The 17,408-nt window shown below is 30.6% G+C and overlaps 2 protein-coding genes across 2 annotated transcripts in view; one reads left to right on the plus strand and one right to left on the minus strand.

The window, feature by feature from the left end:
• Positions 1-310: 310 nt before the first annotated feature.
• Cpr (Cytochrome P450 reductase) overlaps positions 311-17,408 on the plus strand; it is a 39,311-nt gene continuing 22,213 nt past the window's right edge. Inside the window, exons 1-2 of the mRNA XM_067288162.1 lie at positions 311-471; positions 16,422-16,644. Coding sequence (XP_067144263.1) covers positions 16,451-16,644 — 194 coding nt within the window. The 5' untranslated portion in view covers positions 311-471; positions 16,422-16,450. The remainder of the gene's footprint in view (positions 472-16,421; positions 16,645-17,408) is intronic.
• On the minus strand, positions 2,369-3,259 carry LOC136989843 (uncharacterized). Its single transcript, XM_067288126.1, has one exon. The coding sequence runs from the start codon at positions 3,257-3,259 to the stop codon at positions 2,369-2,371; it is 891 nt and encodes a 296-aa protein (XP_067144227.1).

Below are 17,408 nucleotides of genomic sequence, written 5' to 3' on the forward strand. Positions count from 1 at the left end.
AATGGTACAATTCGATAATATTTTTATACGGATTTCTATCAGTTACGTGTGACGTACTCCATACAACAATATGCCTCGTTATCGAGTTGTTTTTCTAGATGATATAATGGCCTTGAAAAATTATTATTTCTATTAGTTACAGTAATAGGTTAATGACTGTAGAGTTATACAAATTGTAACATTTTGTCGGGTGGGATAAAAACAACCCCCCGAAAAATTACGTTAACAATCCCCGATTTGCGTCACAGCATTTCGTTGGCGCTAGAGGTCGCAACCATCAAGGACTTTTAGTGACGTAATTGCATGTGTACATAGGCTGTATTACGACATACGGGAGTAAAGGGAAACAGCATTTCGTTCTGCCGATGCTGGAAAGGCGTTTGTGTTGATAACATTGTTGGATTATCGACGTTAATATAGATTATCTTTTGATTAAATACAGCCTTTCATTGCTAGGTACCAAAGCGAAAGGTAAGAGATTGTTAAAGCTAAAAATGTTTTCGGAATTTTTATAATTATCAAACACGATCTACTTCAAAAATACGTGTAATTGCGGTGTAAATTGGCATTTTCTTTCTTTAATTCTGTTATACATAAGTACAGTATGTTACAGTTAATTCTAGTATATCTGATCTAAAGTAACTGAGTTCCATATACTCTGTTATGACGAAATTCTTCTTCGATATTTAGTTTCTAAAAAAAGAAAACCGCATAAATCAGTCATTAGGTTAATATTTTTTCTCGTAGTAATCTGATTTCATAAGGATCTGTAATATCGTTTCCATTATCAAGGGTGAAACCTATTTCGATTTATCGTATATGATATATCTGTAAAAAAAAAAGAAAATCTGTATGTATGTATATAACACACATACACTCATATATATAGGTCATTAACAAATTACTGTCGATTTAAAAAGTAAAACAACCTCAACACAATGACCTAATGAAAATATAGGAAAAACTTATTTTTAAATATAATTATTTTTATTAAATTTGTAAATAGATAATTAAAATTATGTAGATTTTTTAATTGTTAAATATAAAATAATTAGTTCAATTAGATTTTATTGCTTATTATTTTAATATTATAATAAACTAAACATTTGTTTTCTATTTTTTAACTGAAATGATCATTCATATTTTTAGGAATTTTTCTCAAAATGTACATTTATACAATCGTGGTGCTTGATTGTCTTGTAAATGTAGAAGTTTATAGCATTATAACTTCTTCTTAGTGTAGTAAAAAGAAAATTTTTGTTGAATGCTTGAATCAAACACAAATATATTTATTATTTTAGAATTGTACTGCTTTCTTTGCTTTTATTCTATGTATTATGATGTTTGGTTGATATTTTCCACTTCCAGTAATAACTTTTACATAGGCTACATGGTAAATTTACTAATTTATTTATTTTATTTTATACATAATTAGGAACTGTCATCTGTCAAAAGATATTCACCCCAATTAACAAAAGCCCCAACAATGAATTATAGTTAAAACCAGAAAAATAACAAAGAATAAAAATCATGATTTATGAAATGATATAATATACATTAATGCATTAATGTATGAAAAAAATATAATGAAAACAAAAAAGTTAAAAAAAACATATTGGACTTAATATATCCAATAATCCAATTATATACACATATATATATTATTGGATTTATATACATAAGATAGTGTAGCTATTATAAAGATTAAACAAATATTGTATACAGGATTATAATAAAAGGATAAACAAAAGATCTTGCATACTAAAAGACCTAAAATCAAAACAAGTAAAATAAAATTTAAATACATCACTGATACTGATACAAAATATTTTGACATTTTCTTTAAAATGGTGAGACTTTCGTACAGTAAATGTTCTACTGGTTTTATACTTTCATCGATACAATAAAAAATAAGTGAGTTTGTTGTTCGGCAAATACCATAATATACATAGACAAATTTTATATGATATATTACTACTAATATAGGCTATATATATAAAAATTGTAAAATACTACTTAGATAGGTTTAGATTCATAAATACTTAACATAGAAAACATCTATACTTCTTCCTGTAGACTGGATGAAACTTAATTCTTTCTTACACGAAAAACCTTGACGATCCAGTGTTTTTATATACAACTGCTAACGTTTTCAACCCCTTCGGGGTCTTCATCAGGCACAGCACAAAGGTAGTTTCAAATGCCCGTGAATGGAACCAAGAAACCAAAGCGAGTTCTATTCCAATTTTTGAAATCAAAGAAATTGGAAGATAAAAATGGAACATTATGCACGAGCTATTATCTATTATCTACGCCTGCGTACTATTTACGTTCACCGCTCTTTAAATTTAAAACAATTAATGCAATATTAAGTTATTTGTGGGTGTGGGATTCCCTCATAGCAAAATTTCCATGCTTGCGAGATGTTGATTGCATCCTTGTAGTTGATGCACGTGTTGTGCAAACCCGCTTTATATATCTCTAGGGTCTCCAGCGTTCTGAGTTGGTCCGTGTGTTGTGACATTCTGATTATACGGGCGTTTTTGAGGTCGGCAGTGATTCCCTGCTGTGTGGCATACGTTGCCAGTGTGGTAGATAGTTTATTATTGGCAATGTCGTACCTGTGCTCTCGGAGTCGCTGATGGAGGGAGCGTTTGGTCGAACCCACGTAGACCAGACTTCTATTAAATCTGTCATCCCACAGGGGAACCTCATATACGCCCGGTGCGTGTTTCATGTCCAAATTGTCCTTCCCATTTCGAAGTAAGCTGTAAACTGATCGCGGTCTCCTGTAAGTTATTTTATTTCGGGTGCTGGATGCGATTTCTCTGTATATCGCATCTAAATGGTGGTTGTACTCAACTATTTTTCTTGCACTAATATCTGCGGATCTTACCCCAGCTTGTAGGTTGTTACGAGTATTTCCCCGTGCGTACTTGCGTGCCATGTTGTACACTATTTTTCTATCATAACCGTGTTGAGATGCCACTTCCTGGATACGGCCTAGCTCGGCCACTGTGTCTTCATACTTCGAGTTGTGCGTGAATGCGCGCTTAATTAGTGCCCTAAAAGCCGCTATCTTATACGAATATGGATCCTCCGAGGAAGCTGGAATGAACAGAGGTACATGGCATTGTTTGTAAAATACTTTATGAGTGATTTTATTATCTCTTATTTGAATGTCCAAGTCGAGGAAATGTGCGGAGGTGTTGCTTTTTTGTTCCAATTTAACTCTTAGCCCATACCCGTTGGTGTTCATTGCATTGATAAACTCATTTATGTCTGGTTCTGCCTTCCATATGATAAGGATGTCATCTACATACCTCCTGTAGAGGAGGATGTTGGTAAGGAATGACGGGATTATTTGTTGTTCAAGTCTCCTGATCACTAGCTCGCATAAGTCACCCGATAGTGGGCTACCCGTGGGATTGTCAAGGTTTTTCGTGTAAGAAAGAACATAGAAAACATACAGGCTGCTATGAATATTTCTGCTCCATTATAATCTTAAGTGGTGCATACCTGTATTTAAAAGAGCTTGTTTGCTGATCTAAAAGAATATTTTTATTGGATTTATATGACTACTTTTAAAACTTTTAAACAAATTACACAAATGATGTATAAATAAGCAATCAAACTTTGTTTCTAGATATATAATTTGGAAAATTCGGTTAATGTTACCTATGGTAGCGAACATGGCGGCTCATCTCTGAAACGGTGGGGACACAGTTCTAACCTAACCTAACCTATTCTAATAATTTGGTTGGCAATAATTATGGTAATTTATTAGAATAGATTAGGTTAGAACGTGCGTCCCCACTGTTTCAGAGACGAGCTGCCATGTTCTCTACCATAGGTAACATTAACCGAAAATTCAAGTAATGATTTCTTGATATAGAATATAAAAATTGCTAGATTTATTTGAATTGTTTAATATGTAAATTAATATCTATTTTATGTTTAAGTAAATGCAGATATGGAAATATTCATATCAGTATATAATTGTGTGCATATTATTTATACATTTGAAAGGAAATTGCAGTTGAATTGATGATAGGGAAAAAGAATTGCTTAAATTTTCAAATTGAATAAACACACATTTTTTACTATTTGATTACATAATTTAATATGATAATCTCTATAAACCTGTTTATTAATTTAAAAAAAATAATTTTTAGTTTATAATTTGTTACGTGAGCAATTTAACTAATGTAGTTTAATTATATTTTACAGATTAGTATTTCTACTTGTAAGGCATTAACAATCAATAAACAATATTTAATAATATAATTAAGATTTCAAATATATTTATAATAGTTAAACTTGTGGTTACAAATATCAAATATTGTTATGGTTACCTCACTATTGTGAAATTTATTAAATCAACACTCATGTTAAATGAATTTATCAAGTGAAGTTATCAGTACTAGTGATTAAAATTAAATCATTTTAAGTTGTTGAATAAAAAAAATATATATATACAAAATCAAGAAATTACCGAAAGTAAGTTGTAGAAAAATTTATGTATTAGAAATTATATCAAAGTAATGTATGATGTCTATAGTTAAAGTTCACCTATTCCAAGTAGTCTACAGCAAAAACTACTTATCAGAAGGTCACCAAATTTTCAATACATCTTAATAAGGCCATGGGAAGAAGAATGAGGACAAAAAAAATTAGTTTAAAATGTCACTACCAGGGGTAACTTATACTTTATTCTGAACATCACAAAGTAGTACAGAAATGATTTGCATAATCAGGGTGAAACATGTTCAATATGCTGTCCGCCATTCTCTGCTACTATTTGAAATCTTACAATAGCATGTTCAATTGTTGAACATAGTGTATCCCTTGAAATGTTGCATAAGTGGTCTGATATGCTTTTTTTAAGATACTGCACTCTTAGAACCTATAACTGGTGTGATATAAAAAAATAAAAATTAAAGGATGTTAATCACCACAAACGTTTTCGAACTGCTGGGAGTTCTTCAGGTGTGAGACTGAATTACTAATGGGACAGAGTGAACCGTTAAAGGAAAAAAAGGGGGGAAAACAGTAATAAGGTGTTACATGAGACGTGTGTGTGTTTGTCTTGTTGACCCAACATGATCTTAAAATTGATGCAGTTATCATTGAGAGACGATTTGTAGATTTGAATGGCCTTAAGGTCATGTTGGGTCAACAAGACTCCGACCTTTAAGGTCATGTTGGGTCAACAAGACGAACACGCACACGTCTCATGTAACACCTTATTATTGTTTTCCCCCTTTTTTCCTTTAACGGTTCGCTCTGTCCTATTAGTAATTCAGTCTCACACTTGAAGAAAGTTCTTCTTCAAGTGTCCCAGCAGTTTGAAAATGTTTGTGGTGATTAACATCCTTTAATTTTTATTTTTTTATATTACATCAGTTATAGGTTCTAAGAGTGCAGTATTTTACACATCCTGGTGTTCTCCAGTGCAGTTTAGTGTTTTTTTTTTAAGATTTGCCAAAGATGTTTTCACAGTAGACCAGTTCTTTCAGATAGTCCCAAAGAGAAAAATTGCATGGATTCAGATCTTGGAACAATGTAGCAACATGCTTTTGTCTTCTGGAGTTTCACAGTCCTGTTTGTTCAAATTCCAACAGTCCTGTTTGTTCAAATTCCACAATAATTTTTTGTAGACCATTAGCAGTGATTGAACCTGTTCGAAGACTGAAATCTCTGCCAAAACTTCTGGTGAATTATTGTTTTGGTAAAACAGTTTCACCAGTAAAGTGCATTCTTGTACTTGTAACATCATTTTCAATGGTGGTAGAATGTCAATGAAAATGGTTCTGTGGAAGATGTTTAAATATCCTATAATGATGTGTGAGCAGAATGTGCTTAGGAAAATGTCCCCAATGATGATATTTGGAACTAATTATTTTGCTCTTTCCTTCCCATGGCTTCATTAAGACACTGAAAATTTGGTGACCTTTTGATGAGTAATTTTTACTGTAGACTGCTCAGAATAGGTGAACTTTAATTATAGATACCTTGTATGTAATAATATTGGAAGAATTTAATTAATGTACTGAAAAATTTGGATTAACTCATATTTGCCCCAGAATAGATCAAAAGGAATGGATCTTTTTGGCTTCTGGAATGAATTCTGGATTTTTTGGCTTCATTTTTTGCAAACAGTTGTTTAATTATAAATCAGACATCACATTCTATGTCGTCACAACATTGCTAACAATATCTATTATATATCTATTAAATACAGTATATGACTTCAAATGTAAGTTGAAAAATATAAACTAATAATTATTTTGTTGATAATATGTATCAGAGCATACATACATATATGCATACAAGTCAAATATTGTCTGGATTACTTTAAATAAGATTATATATAATCATGAATATCGTGATTTTTTGTTAACTTTAAGTTATTCTAATTAATAAAATTATGTCGAGAAATGTTTAGAATATTTGATTTAATTGATTCTTTCAAATACAATCAAATCAGTCTGATTTTATTTTTGTCATAATGCAACTTTCATAAACTTAAAATACAAAGTTTGCATTTTATGTAATCTACTAAATCTATTGCATTTCAATGCAAATAAAAGCATGCTCTTACATGTGAAAATTACTTGTTTTTGTACTTTTGAAGCACTTTCTGCTTCTCTTATAAGATCATACCTTGCATGTAAGGGCGTACTATTATGTGTTACCGGCTTGTTTTCATTTATAAGAGAACTGCACTGCTGTGTCAATGTAAGATCTTGGTTCAGATAAGCAGGATTTCTGAGGAATGTAGTTACCACACAATTCCCATGCCAATTGCTATGGCATACTAATTTAGATGTAATAATTCACACCAATTGGAAAGTCTGTGGCTGTGGAATGTTGCTGCGTTGCCCTTAGCAGAATGGATGCCGCACAGTAGCTGTAGATTAGCTTTGGGTTGTTGCATCATATCAAATAATTCATATGAGCAGAAACGGCAGTTGTGTGTACACTATGTAGTTGATGTATATCTGGTGAATTAGAAAGTGTGATTCTAGCTGGATTCTCAATCTGACATGAATAATCTGGATGTAGAAAAGATAGATGTTGGAATATTTATTGAGTTTAGAAAAGACATGTTTTAGAGTATGTTACAATTTATCAAAGCTTGGAAATAACATTCTGAAGTAATTAAAACATTTTTATTTATCTTTGAAATGCTAGTTAAACAACATATAAAATGTTCCTCATAATAAATGACTCCTTACTACTGGCTGCCAATACTTTCTATTTTTCTTTTTAAAAAACAAAGTTTCAAGAACACTACTACTATCCACTAACTAATGCCGAATATTATCAGGCTAGAAATGGCTATAATATTAGTAATTTATAAGACAATTTGGCACTGTAGTTAGGCATTAGTCACCATCTCTTCCAGTAGTTCTAAATTATTTAATTAAAATTATAATTATTAAATTTATCAAGAGATGGCTAACTCTAGTGCCAGATTGTCTTATAAATTATTAATATTATAGCCATTTCTAGCCTGATAATATTCAGCATTAGTTGGTGGATAGCTTTAAATATATTGGTTTGATGATGATTGTTTATTTACACTACTACTGCATGGTAATGAGCATTTGTAGTGACTGGCCAACTCAAAACAAATTCTTCCATCTTCTGTTGACAGAAGATGGAAGAATTTACCTCACAGGGCATTGTTTTTCTGTGTACAGAAAAACAATGCCCTGTGAGGTAAATGCATAGATGCTGTTTCACAGAAAGTCTGTTCATGTAAACTGGGCCTAAATTAAATGTAAATGTACTAATACAGTAAGTATTCAATGACATTTTATTTTAATAATGGTTCCCATAGAAAAGCCAAATTAAAAAATGCTTCATATATTATAAAAGTTTTTATTAAATAATGGGTTTTTTTAGGTACTTTATTGAATATAGTGCTGATTTTGCCTCATCTATAAGAATATGCTCTAGTAATCTAATATGTGCAGAAATACTTTATTAATATGTGCAGAAATATGTGCAGAAAGTATTTATTTTTTAATAACTTTATATATATATAATTAAAATTGATTTATTGTAACTAAGTATACCAATCAAAACCTTGACAATCCCAGTAACTAATTTAATGTAAATTTGAAAGTAGAAACAAGAGGACTAACACATCAAATGTGCCAAATTTAAGATAAGTTGGTTCTTTAACATTTTGGAATAACCAGTTCCTTAGGGCATAATAACATTTTTGCAGCCTAAACAAAGGGTATAAGGAGATAAAGTCTAGTACAGTGATGTAAGCTTGTTTATTTAATTTGAGTTGCTTCAACTAAATTAATTGTCCAGTGTTAGATACTGTAAATCTGTAATTTTTTAATTGCTCATTAAGTAGATTATGTAATGCATCCTCCAATGTACAGTACATGTGAATGATTTTTGTCCTTTCATGCATATATTACAGGATGCATTACATAATTTACTTAATGAGCAATTAAAATATTACAGATTTACAGTATCTAACACTGTACAATTAATTTAGTTGAAGCAACTCAAATTAAATAAACAAGCTTACATCACTGTACTAGACTTTATTTCCTTATAACCTTTGTTTAGGCTGCAAAGATGTTTTTGTGCCCTAAGGAATTGGTTACTTCAAAATGCTAAGGAACAAGCATACCACCAACTTACATATCAAATTTACCAAATTTAAGATAACTTCTCTTTTTTCCAATATGATATTATCACATACGTCCAACTGTGAGAAGTCCATGAGCAGCCTCTTTTTGGGGGACTTCTGCAAGATGATAGTGCATATGTTAGAACAAAAGGTCTTGCCAACGTTCCTCCATTGCATTCAGACCTATAAAAGATAATATCTGCATCATCTGGAAAACTAAACTAAATATAGATGAGTTTATTCATTACATGAATAACAATCGATAAGGTCTAACTTGTAAGTCTCAAATTTGACCAGTCCAGTGATATGAATGCTCACTTCCTGGATCCTTATCACTACTTTGCTCCAGAGATGATGATAGACTGTTTAAGGGTTGTTACTAATTGCCTCCAGGAAGTTGTGTAGGGGTGGTTCACAACACCAAATTATCAAAATGTTGTTGACATAACTCAAATATAATAAGACATTGTTCTCAAAAGATGGTGGTATGTTCTCCTCCAATTGTCTAACATAAAGTCCCTGGTACTCTTCTGAATTGGAGATAAACAGTTCCTTCAAAAGTAAAGAACGAGGAATGACAGATCAAGTGCGACAATGCCAAGAAGAACGAATGGTACTTGTGATGGTGTTTGATATTTGTGAATAGAAAGTCTTGTAGTTCACAAAAACATGGTTCAATCATGAAAACATATTTGAAATCCAATACTGTAAAGAACACCCATGGTCCCATATTAAGATTGTGTAATCTCTGAAGTAACATGTCAGGGCCATTAACAACAAATGGGGAAGTTTCAAGGCAATCAGAGATAAAAAGATTGCAAATCCTCTCAATATAAATGGTGGGTGATGTGGTCTTATCCACTACTGGTTTCATTTGTATTCTTTTCTTATGTACCTTAGCAAACACAAAGATGTGAGGATTTTCAGGACTTGAAATTGTGGCATTCCACAAACAAATGACTCCAGCTAGAGATGTGTTAACAAAATGTAGGACTCTGGAGTGTAGCTTAAGGGCAAAAAGTACTACCCATAAACTAATGGGCAAAATGTACATTTCAGAGTTAATTAAAGAATAAAGAAGTTCTAATGTGGTCAGGTGTGATAAGTCTTGATTAAGAGCAAAATTGGTAGTTATGTTGATAGAAGAGAAAAATATAATAATCAAAGATCAAAAAGTTTTTATGTAATGTAAACACTATTATTACTTTTTAATGAGTGTATCAAGTTTGATATACTCATATTACATCCTAAGGGGACGGTTATGTGTTACTTTTGATGTATATATACTTTTGCATATATATATAGATGAGCAGTTTTGTATACATGTACAGTAGAACCCTGTTAAATAGTTTCTGAAGAGACCACTCTAAAAAAACTTCTTAGGTGGATAAACCTCTTATGCAGGAATTGTAAAAAAAATAATTTTTTTATCTGTATAATCAATTTTATTTCAATGTCAAGGTAATATAAAGTAGCATATAGTCAGTGGTGATATTCGAAATATTTAACAAAGGGTTTGCTAGCATAAAATTTTTCCCTAACAATCACTGACAGACAAAATGGAAGTTTTGGCTATAAATAAATACAATACTTTTCTTGCGATATATCTGATAATCAGTGGCGTATTTGGAACGTAAGGGACCCTGGGCAAAGACCAGATAACAATAGTATATTAGTGCTGTCAACCTTTTTTGTTTTTTTTTTCTTTTTCTTTTTTAGGCAGAGAAATTTTTCACCCCGAGTGGCACTGCTGATAATAGACAGATGTCATCACCTCTTGAAATACAATATCCTTTTTATTTTGCTGTCCATACCCTGACACGTGTTCCACAGCCATCTTGTTTTATCTCACACACATGAGATTGTGGGATCTCTCTTATGACTGGATCTAGTTTCAAGAACTCTCTTGAATCGATTGTGATTAAACCTCGTTTCAGTCGAGATTGAAACGGTCGAGAGAGATCGCACCAAGACATAGTCCCCGACCTTGCTCACAATCTAGATTGAAATGCTTGGTGCGAACGGGGTATAAGGCTCTAGTTTAGTAGTATTACAGAGTATAATACGTATATTTTAATATATTTTTTAAAAAACAAAACCACTGAGAAATGTTTCATGTGTTTAACAAGGTTCAGAAAACTGAAAATTTTAACAATGGTTTTGGGTGAACCTGTGCGAACCCGCTGAATATTACTACTGTATATAGTGTAACATAGTAGAATAGTAAGATGCACTGACCAGCAGGTGATGAAGTGACTAGTGTCAATATGATGTATCAATAGTTAATGGACAGCACTGGATAAAGAGTATGTCAAAACAATAAGACTCCAGTTAATTCAGCAACTATCTCAGGTGCAGGTGTTTGATATCCAATGTGATGAACATCTGGAGTCACTTCACTAAAACTTTATAATTTTTATAAGTGATAAAGTTATGATGAGGAAAAAGATTATGATTTGTCTTAAACAGAAACTTCTAATGGGTAAAATATTGACAATAGGACCAATATTTTGGAATTTCTTACTTGGAGAAAATGTGTTATGTGGGAAATTTTAACATACATCTTATAGTGTAAATACCTAGACTAGAGAAAAATTGGACTTATTATGTGGGAAAACCTTTCAGGCAGAACTTCTTAAACATGTTCTACTGTATATACACTGTATATCTGATAAATTATAAAAATAATAAAATACTTTTGCCTATTCAGTAAAATGTAACTAATATTACTGAAAATAAATTTAATAAGAAGTTTACCATCACAATGCATTATCATTGTGATTTACATAGGATTGTTTTCTATATACATGTATATGTACAGTACATGTACAAATATTCACATAAATTAAACCTAAATTTATATTAAATATTGTTTAGTTATAGCAAAATTATACAAAAGCAATCAAATATAATCTATATTATATATTTCAAAGTTTACAATAAAATAATAAAACAATTATATTTTTAATTAATATTGTCTCTTTAATTATAATGTTTATTTTTTTGTGTACTGATAAATATCTTATTTCAAGTAATTTTATTTTAAACTTTTTCAATGTATATGTCAATGGCTCATACATATTTTATCTAATACTTTAAAATTGTGATTTGAATGCGATGGGTACTAAAAGTATCAATAGCTGAAAAATTTTTGTTCTATAAATGCTTTGCTGGATATTAAAGAGTTGATATCAAAATTTTCGGACATTATCATCATAAAAATGAAATCTTCACCCATAGCCCCTCAAAAAAGTTTCTCTTGAGGTTCCAAAATCTCATCTCTGTACTTTTTTTCAATAATGGCACTCAGTGTAAAAAATGCTAGTGAGAGCTCTTGCACAACTTTCCTGACACACTAACAGGAACTTTCAGGAAGGATGTCTAATAATTATCAATTATGCTATAGTATACAATTTAAATAATAATACAACTTTTTAATTTTCCAGTTGTTTACTTTCCCTCTGTTATGTGTAACAGATGATGGTCATTCAAAAAATAACCCCTCGAGATTTTTACATTTTTGGACTTGAGACCTTGTAATATTGAAAAATGAAAAAAAAATAAATTGGAGGTTTTTCCTGGATGTTTGGATGGTTGTAAGTAAGTTGGCACAATTTTGTTCATCCACTTTGAAGCTCAATAACTCCTGTGTCTTTTGTTGAAAATTTCTAGTATTTTGCAGAGAGGTTGGTGTATTAGGGACATTGATGCTAATAAATTTTGGTGGTTAAAGGTCAAAGAGTTGAGGATATGGGGGGTCATGTGTCATATCTCAAGTAGGTCAAACTTAATGATTTTACTTATTATTAGCATTTACAATTTTTTTTATAAAACTCATCTCTATCTTAAAAACAAAGTTTTTTGCCATTCTATAATATGAGATTTTTATTTTTAAAATACTTTTTATAACAGAAGGCACCACACATAATTTTAATTCTTGCCAGGAAAGTTACTGTATATCTCGGCAGATAAGACGATAGTTGAATCATAAAAAAAGGTCCCTAAAATCTGGGGTCGTCTTATAGGACAGATACAAAAAAATTACATTGAAATTTATATAAATTAAAACCATTATAGTAAAACGGACAAACCATAATTATTTACTAATAGAGAGTAGAGTATGTTCACAAAATAGAATAGCCATATGATGTTTTTGTGAATAGTCAAGGTCATTACTTGAATGCCCGAATCAATGTGAATATTTGCAACAATCGCAAGGCAGTGCCGCCAGATGCAAGAAAATAAAATTTGATGTCCTTTCAAAAAATTACGAATAGGACATAATTCCGTTTATGCTATACAGTGTTATTATCCAGTGATGATCATTGCTCTAAATGAAATTCACAGGCCGTTGATAGTTTGGGGGTCGTCTTATAGGACAGATATATGCTAAAACAATAAAACTTCAAGAAAAATGTATACCTCATCTTATCTGAAGGTCATCTTATCCGCCGAGATATACAGTGGAGCATCGATTATCCGACCCCCGATTAACCGACTTATCGGTTAACCGACCGCGTTCTAGTCGGCAAATTCAAATGACCGCTAGTGATGTGGCGCTACAATATTTGGTTATGTTTTGGCTACTTTAATATTATTTTTGTTAAATTTTTGCATGTTTTAGCTGGCAGCACTGGCTTGACCATGAAAGAGAGGCTAGTATTTAAACCAGGCTTAATACACTATACTAATAATGTATTTTTTCATACTTTTCGGTCATCCGACTTTTCAGTTATCTGACCAACCCCAGTCCCCAATTAAGTCGGATAATCGATGCTCCACTGTATTAATTTTCGGTATATTAATTTTCTATTGGCTATTAACATGCCTTAAACCAAAACTTATCATAATGACTAAAAATGACTTTAATGCGACTTAAAGTTATTTGTGGTTGTTATAAGTTTTAGTTTTGAGGCATATTAATAGCCAATAAAAAATTAAAATAGTTATTCAAACAAGAAGCAATTTATATTAGAAAAGTTATGTGACTCATTGATGAATAAAATTGCAACCCAATAATAAAACTTACTTTTATTATTGGGTTGCAATTTGAAAAAAATCATGGCTATAAATTCTTATTGTCATCTCTGTCTATTTTTAATCTTGAGAACAGAGTTAGATAGATGGAAGACGAGACCAGATATGGAAACATTAGGGACAGGAGGTCTTGATTAACTATATACGAATTTCCAATGCAAACCAAAAGTCGTGTTATTTCAATTCAAAAATCTTCCCCTGAAAGGTGTTAGATGGATGATTGACATGACTCTATTGTTAAACGGAAAGTATGATATACAGGGGCAAGCCGCTACTAATTTGAGGCAAAAAGCATATACTGTATTTTAAATTAAAAAAATTAAAAATTGCAGCCTGGCATTGTGACAATGTCACAATTAATAAGTTGCTTGTCATTTTATAAAAATATAATTTTGTTAGATTATGATAATTTTTGTTTTTCAAAAAGTGTGTAAAAAAATTGTGTATGGTGCCATCTGTTATGGAATTTTATTAAAAATAATTTTTTTATATTATTGTTAAAAAGATAAAAGCCTTATTTTTGACATAGAAGTGAGTTTAAATAAGTTGTAAATGCCAATAATGAGTAAAATTTTCACTCTCTGTCCTATCAAGATATGACACATGACCCCCTCTATCTCTCTCTTGACTTATAATTCCCAAAATTAAATATATTAATGCCCCATATATAGAAACAATCCTGCCAAGTTTTAAAATGTTTAGTTCATCTAGCCCTGAGACATAATGCAAAATACATGCCAATACATACACAACAATTCTGTTTGAGGTTTTTTGCAGTTTTGATCTCATGGAATCATTAATCTTACTCATATGATAGTCATCATTTCCCCAGTTTGGGTATCAGAGTCATCCTTTCCCTGTGTAAACATCACAAGGAAAATGTTTCTTTAATTCAAAATATCAACACAGCATACATACATTGAAACAAACAATCAAAAAATAGAAATCATTACATAATTTTTGGCAAAATTTTTATAAATAAACTTTCAAGACAACTCGTCATTTAATGGAGTAGGGAAGCAGCTTACCTCCCAAACCCTCATGACAATTGTTTGCAAAAAGATCTTGAATTCAGTTTGCGGAGGTCTTGGTTTCTAATTAGGTGGTAGAGATCTGTGCTTGATGTGTTTTGATCCTCTTCTGTGAAAATTGTTTATTTGGTGTTCTAGACTTTGTGTTTTCTCTAAATTCACAGGCTGTGTTATGCTTTCTGCCTATTGTGAAATATTCATTGATATTACAGTGACCAAATATATTTCGGTCCTTAGGAAGGGGTTCATGGAGTGTAAAAAAATTGAAAAATTCAAAAAGATTGGGGCGGTCAAAATTTGATCAGTTATCATACTTTCCTCATGTTTTATATTCTATAACAGTACAAGAAAGTAAAATGTAGAGCTCAATGCTGCCATTAAAGTATAATGCTACTCCAGATTATGGTACCATCACTGCAAACTGGTATCTTTCCACAATGTTCATGGAGCTGCATTGAGTTTCTCATTCTCTCTACATTCTAATCTAACAAGAATCATTCAGAAGACAGTGCCTAGACTCCTATATATGGATTGGATGAATTTGCTTATTTTTTGGACATAAGTGTATAAAAACAACTCAAAATAAAATTAAACGTAGCTTTAAAGTCATCGTCTATAAATTTATATTTTTCACAATTTTCTTTAAAATAATCTGTTTTAATAAGTTTTAGTTAATATTTGTTAAATTGTATTCATTGAAAAAACAATGATAGATTGTAGGAATCCATGAAAAATTCTCAGAATTTATAGAATTCCCTTTCAAGATCACCATTTTGAGGATGCTTTGGAGTATGTACATATCACTTTGCATACTGGATCATAAAGGAAAATCACTGGATCATTTAAATAAGGACTTTCCACCACTGCTTTAGCATCTTATACATTTGTCTTTGAGGTGGGGCTTGGTATGGACAAAGTTAATTTGTCTGGTTTGTATTTAAAAGGAATGGAGTTATTAAAAATTTATAAATCCACTAGGAGAAATAATTGTATTAATGCATAGGATGAAGAGACCACAGCTAGTGCTTGAAAATTGTTTGAGATCCCTTAACTTGAAAGGGCAATGATATCCTGTATGACAGACATTGCATTTTTATTTCTATTTAGTTAACTTGTTATTGTCTCATATGTTTGACATTGCCTACTTAATTACATACTGTTCTATGAATGTTTAAATTTTTCACGTGAATTTGTGAAAACTGTTGATCTATTTATATGTTCTTTTGACATTTGTAATATTCCTAGTTGTAACCCATTTAAGATCATTAAATATGGTCAAAAATGTTAGCAGTAGATAAGTCTTGCTGGACTGATAATGGTGTTTTGTGTTATTTATATAAAAGTTCTTTCTTATTTCATATGAAAGAGAAAATAGTTATTTTTATGTGAAATTCAGTCATTAAATATACAAAATATTTTATAAAAATAAGGTTTTTTATATAAGTAACTAATACTTTTTCACTTAGTTTTGCTAGTATTACATGTTGTTATAATGAATGGAAGCTATAATAAAATTTCATCAGCAAATTATTATTATTATTTTTTAAAATAATTCATTAATATTCTCTAATCTTAAAATTTATAATTTGGAGGAAAACAAATTAACAAATTCTGTAAATATATGAGGAAACTAAACTAAACTAAAACAAATAATTAACAGGATAATATAAATTTCCTTATTTTTTCAGATATAAAGTGTGTACATAAACCAAGAAAAATGTTTCTCGCAGCATCAGAGATACCAAACTTAACGGCAGCAGAAAGACTAAAACCAACAGAAGCCAGTCAACCGATGTTTGGCATTGTCGACATAATGATATTAGTTAGTTTATTTGGTCTTGCAATCTATTGGATGTTTTTAAGAAAAAAGAAAACGTCTGATATGGAATCTTTCAAAACTTTTTCGATTGAGTAAGTAAGAAATTTATGAATTATTAAATTTAGTAATTTATTAGAATTGGATTTGATTCAATCCATTATATCAACAGTATACACATTATAAAAATTTTCCTCATAGAATTGGATATAATTAAATATGCTTTATAAAGTTTTACATTAACAACTTATAATTATAGCATATTGTTAATTTACAGAACATATATAATTATAATAATTATATTATATATATACAGCCATACATACACACTGGTGACCAAATGAAAAGTTTATTGTGAAGAGTAGAATTAGCATATCATAAACTTGCTACACATCATTAGAAACACTTGAATTTTAGACAATTATTTATTGCAGACTCTAGAGCTAACATTTAAAATTGCTCACTGTTAAGTGATTGTTTGTTGTACTTGAATCTGTTGGAAAATAAAGTACATCTATTGCATTTAGTTTTATTGGTTACACATGTATATAAAAACAAAGAATTGAATTGAATACAATGATGTAAAGTAATTCACAACACATGGATTGACCATCAACACAATTGGAATGTCAGTTAAGTGTTGAAGGTCAATGTAAGAATGATTACATCACAATTCAGTAGATACAACCTTGTGTAAAATTTTACTGCAGTAGAACTTCCAAAGTTTTTGTGCATATTATTTGTTATCTTAACATACAAAATTTTAACATCTTAACATTATTAATTGCAAAATATCAAATAAAAACTTTACAACTGCAAGTTTTTATTTGATCATCTTGTATAGATAATGACACAATTA

This window comes from Centruroides vittatus, unplaced genomic scaffold, assembly GCF_030686945.1.
Source record: "Centruroides vittatus isolate TY-2023 unplaced genomic scaffold, ASM3068694v2 scaffold_769, whole genome shotgun sequence".
Lineage (NCBI taxonomy): Eukaryota > Metazoa > Arthropoda > Arachnida > Scorpiones > Buthidae > Centruroides > Centruroides vittatus.